Here is a 4,558-nt window from a genome sequence, read left to right as displayed (position 1 = left end):
GATGCACTACGGAGTCCGGAACCCGTAAAATTCCCTGGGTCAACGAGCGATTTTAACAAATTCGCCCGGAAACCAGGCTAGAAGTGGGTAATCCCGAGGTCCAGGTTATTTTTGCGCAGCCGTCCATATTTGGTCTAACTGCCTAAAATATACATGATCCTGCTGAAAACCGCTGTCCCTGATTTTTCACTCATGTCGCCTGCATAAATTGCCCCGCCCGTACCCTCTGCGGTCGACAGCTCCCACACAGGCAGCTCTGCCGTTACGAGCTCGACTTGTCCTGCGAGACATTCAATCATTGCTCTGGTACCGGGGACCGTACTGAGCCATCAAACCTTTCCCGCACTTCCGCCACTGCGGCGCTTCTTGTTTGCCTTTGCCTCTTCCTCATTCTCCTGCCGCATTGTCCTCCTCCATGAACTGGCCCGCGCATATACTTCTTGGGTCTGCAAGCTTTATAAGCAGATGTTGATATGAGTGATGCAATGTGAGTAACTTACCGAGTCTTTCAGCTCAGGCTCAGGGACTGTCACAGAGCTTGCCTCACTTCCACCCTCGTCACCATACCTCTCTTTCTCGCAATCGACTGTTTCAGGAACAGATGGACTTCGGCCTCGCACAACCTCAGCACGAACTGAACTTGATGTTGGCGGGTCTTTGGATGGAACCCGGGCGCCCTCAGATGCACCCTCGCAGCGACGCTGCTTTGACCGAGGCTCGTCTGCATCTTCTTGGTCACGCAAATCAACAGTATGCTGATAAATCTCTTCGTTGCCTGGTAGATTACCTTCGGGTGTGGGACGCAAAGGTGTAGCAAGGGATTTGGCGGCATCAATCAGTGGGGTTGAGGCTGTCGAGCGATCATCGTCTGGGTGCAGGCTCAGAACTGTGGCCCTACAATATAAGTAGGTGCAATGCAAGCTCTACATGCATTGGAATCTGACTGTGTCACATTCGACGCGTGGTAGGACAACCACCAAGGGATTGACACGCGGTCCATTGTACGGGATCCGCAAGTGCACGAGAATGGGCGCGGGCGTGCCGGGCATACGCACGGTAACTTGACGAGGTTCGGACATGTTGTGGTGCGTAATTTCCTGTGTCCTGTGGATGAAAGCAAAAGACTAAAACATGAACAGAGCTCAATGAGGCCAATAGTGCATGTGTCTCGACACGGTCACAAGATCAGCGCCTCCTTTGCCCGCGGTCTCCAAAGCTGGCCATGTTTCGTTCACTGAGAGCATGGCTCACTCTGTTGTATGGTAGTTGCAGGTCTTATAAAGCCCAATATCGACAACATCCATTAATACTCTTTGTACACCCCAACTCCTGAGATCCCTAGCTGCTCTCATCACCCGTCCTCATTGCCTGCATAGACTGCTCCGCCTAAGTATCCACTGCGGTCAATGACTGCCCATATAGGGTGTCCGACTGTTACAAGCTTGATGCGGCCGACAAGGCACTGGACCGTTGTGATGTCATGCACGAGTATGCTCTGCATGCTCTCGAACATGCGAACATCAAGTGGGCCATCAATGTTCGCATTGCAGCTGTGTATGTCAACTAGAACATGCACGGTTGGAGTATCGAGACGCAGCTCTCGTGTGGCAGGGAGATGAAGGACAATAATGTTCTTCAACTCGCCATAAAATGTCGTGAGAACCAGCTCTTCTCGTGCATTTTGGCGCCTCGCGCTGCGGTCTACCAAGGCATCAAACTACTCGACAAGCCATGATTAGAGACTGACCATGGAAGGACTACATGAAATAGCACATACCCGTACCCATGTTGCATCACGGCGGTCTTCCGGCACAGGTGCAAGATCTGACGCCGACATGGTGTCGCCATTGACATGTCGCAGCTTGCCGTAAAGCTCGATGTTGGCTGGCACTGCATACTTGCGAGCGATCGCCATTCCTACACCATAGCGAGTGTTGAGATGGACGGCAATACGTCGAAGGAGAGCTGCATCCTTAGTGATGCCACGCGGCTTATGCGGGCGAAGGAGAATGCAATCTGGGTCTGTGCGGTAGCTGTTAGCTCCACACTTCGTAGCATGGACCAGGAACTTACAGGCTGGAATGATGTGTTGCCCTTGTACTGGAGCTCCTGGAGGCTTCTTCAGGGCTAGCTCCTGAACAATGTTGAACCGCACTCCGAGGTGCGATAACCGAGCGACACCAACGATGAATGTGTCAATACTCGCAAACGGAAAGCGTCGGCTTTTGATGTGACGCTGCACAACGCCACAGAAGCGTTCCATAGGAAATGCCCAATATGCCCAAAGTGGCCCCACGGCCTCAATGCTATCCGCAAAGTGTAGCAGTGCGTGCAGCGTCAGCACACAGACCGCAAGCCGAGCTAGATCGTACTGGTAGTAGTACCTATACACCCAAAATATCAGTTCGACATCACGAAGTGTTACTACCAGCGACGTACTGCTCAAACTTTGTGACCCAGTCTCCAAAACCTACTCGTATACCGTCGATATCTTCTGCCGATAGAGTGAAGCGCATGCATAACGTGAGAAGGCGGACGAGCTCGACGAAATGATCGTAGTACTTGCGGTGCTTGAATTTTCGGGCCAAGAGAGACGGGCCAATATACGTCATCCAAAAAGACCACATGTCAGCGGTGTACTGGTTACGCTCGGCTGGCTCTGCAATGTTACCGAGACGTGCACTGTAGGCAGATGGGATTGTATTGCATGCAGCCGCCGTAGCTTGTCCGACAGCCTTCCATACATTTTCATCAAGCTCGTATTCCTCACTTCCTTCGTCGAGGCCCTTGTGATCACCTGTCCAAAGCTCAACCAAGTTTTGGATGACGTTCTCGAACACAACATGCATGAGATCAAAGGGAAATGATACCGGAAATGCGAGGGAACTCAGACAGCTCAGCAGTGGTACACCCTTGATTCCGTACGCCCTAGACAGGCGGTCGCGCGCTGTGTTCGTTGTGCATGCCTCAACTTCTTCTCCTTGTCGCAGGAATTCCTCATGGGTCCGTAGCGGCAGGCTGAGTGGGTCATACATAGTCGTGGCCAAGGGATTGTCAAGCACGGAGGGATGTCGGGAGCGGTCGAGAGGGATGTAGTGGATCTTATTGGAGCTGCCAGGTATCTGAACTCCGAGGATCTTGCACATACGACAGGGACTGATGGCGTTGTGGCCCTTCATCCGCATAACCATGGAGATAGCAGGAATATCACCGCCACCAAGGATGATGTAGGCATGCAATGCGAAAAGGCTGCTGGAAAGGACATCGTACGCTGGCGTGCCGAGTGCAAGCTGAAGCAACTCCTCTGCTAATGGCCAGAGAAATGAGTCGAAGTCGCCAGGTTTGCTTGGGCCGGGAATTACTCCCATGCAGATCAGGTTCTCCTTGTGAAAGCGTTCCTCCGGAGGCAGGTTGTAGTTGTATAGCAGCAAAGGCCAGCAGGTTTGAGAGCGACGTTTGAATGGTGCAAAACCGTCTGTAGAAAAACCGAGTGCAATGTCGCGTCGGTCAGAGAAGTGATTGTATGGCTGCTCGCAGCCGTCGACGGAGACAGGTGTTTCCCGGAGCGAGCGGTAGTGAGAGCCATCAAATACGTCATTCACCTCACTGGGACAGTAACACTTGTTCGGGAGCCCATTTCCTGTCTGCTTTCGTATGTGCTCGCAGTGTGGTTCAGGGACAGTGTGGCGAGCTGCCGAGATGTTGTAGTCGCTACGGTATTGCAATTTCTTGGCTATCTCGGGGTTTCGATGAAGACCGACAAGACGCGGGGTCAAGGGAATATAAGTGAAGATCTTGCGAGGCCGTTCACGTGCATTGTATCGCGAAGTACCACAGGTCGGACAGCTTTGCAGCTCAGCATATGGCCCAACGTAGCAGACACAGGACTTGGGACAACAATGATAGAGGATGGGGTCAAGTCCAGATAGAAATGCAGCACGGGAGTCAGTGGCGTTGCCACTCAGCTGAGGTATCGCACGGTACGCAAACGGTAGCATTTCGAAGTCTTCTTTGGTCAGCTGAGTCCTGACTCGATATGCGTACGACAGTAGTATGTCCATATCTTGTGGACTGAGCTCGTCTGCTGATGCTAGGTCAGGCATGATCTGATGCGAGACATGACAGGCCCAGGAAGCGCACTCACCAAACTCAACCAGCTCCCTTACATAAGTCTCGCTAAGCCTCTGATATGCGAACAGCCCATCCTCGTCTCTCTCTTCCATCTCATACACCACCGGCTCCTCATTTGCTGCCTCCAGACTAACATCCACACCTGCCTCAGAGTCAGATTCAGATGCCAGAGACTCGTCATCATCCACTTGGGCTCGTTGGCGAAGTTGCCGGCCTTCAACCATGTGCTGAAGAGCCTCCGCAACAGCCTGCATGATACCATGCCAGGTGAGATGCTGCAAGATAGCCAAACAGCTTTGTACTTACAGCAAAGCGAACTTCCGGCAGGTCTCCAATTGGGTTTTGTACCGCCGTGCTCTCCGAGCCATGTTGCTCTTCGAAATTGCCAGATTCTTCGGGGAAGGTGCTAGATTCTGCATTCTCCAGT

General features: G+C 52.5%; 2 protein-coding genes across 2 annotated transcripts; both read right to left on the bottom strand.

Annotated features, from left to right (window-relative positions):
- Positions 1-455: 455 nt before the first annotated feature.
- Positions 456-1,079, bottom strand: PHACADRAFT_33762 (uncharacterized protein; the record flags this gene model as incomplete). The annotated part of the gene is made up of 2 exons (XM_007402636.1): positions 456-894; positions 928-1,079. The coding sequence occupies 2 exons, from the start codon at positions 1,077-1,079 to the stop codon at positions 456-458; spliced, it is 591 nt and encodes a 196-aa protein (XP_007402698.1).
- A 272-nt stretch (positions 1,080-1,351) lies between these two features.
- On the bottom strand, positions 1,352-2,849 carry PHACADRAFT_108338 (uncharacterized protein; the record flags this gene model as incomplete). Its single annotated transcript, XM_007402635.1, has 4 exons — positions 1,352-1,717; positions 1,778-2,016; positions 2,074-2,384; positions 2,440-2,849. 4 exons carry the CDS (start codon positions 2,847-2,849, stop codon positions 1,352-1,354), a joined length of 1,326 nt encoding a protein of 441 aa, XP_007402697.1.
- Between the last annotated feature and the right edge of the window lie 1,709 nt (positions 2,850-4,558).

The sequence above is a fragment of the Phanerochaete carnosa genome (assembly GCF_000300595.1).
Source record: "Phanerochaete carnosa HHB-10118-sp unplaced genomic scaffold PHACAscaffold_298, whole genome shotgun sequence".
NCBI lineage: Eukaryota > Fungi > Basidiomycota > Agaricomycetes > Polyporales > Phanerochaetaceae > Phanerochaete > Phanerochaete carnosa.
This window is presented reverse-complemented; position numbering and strand designations above follow the sequence as displayed.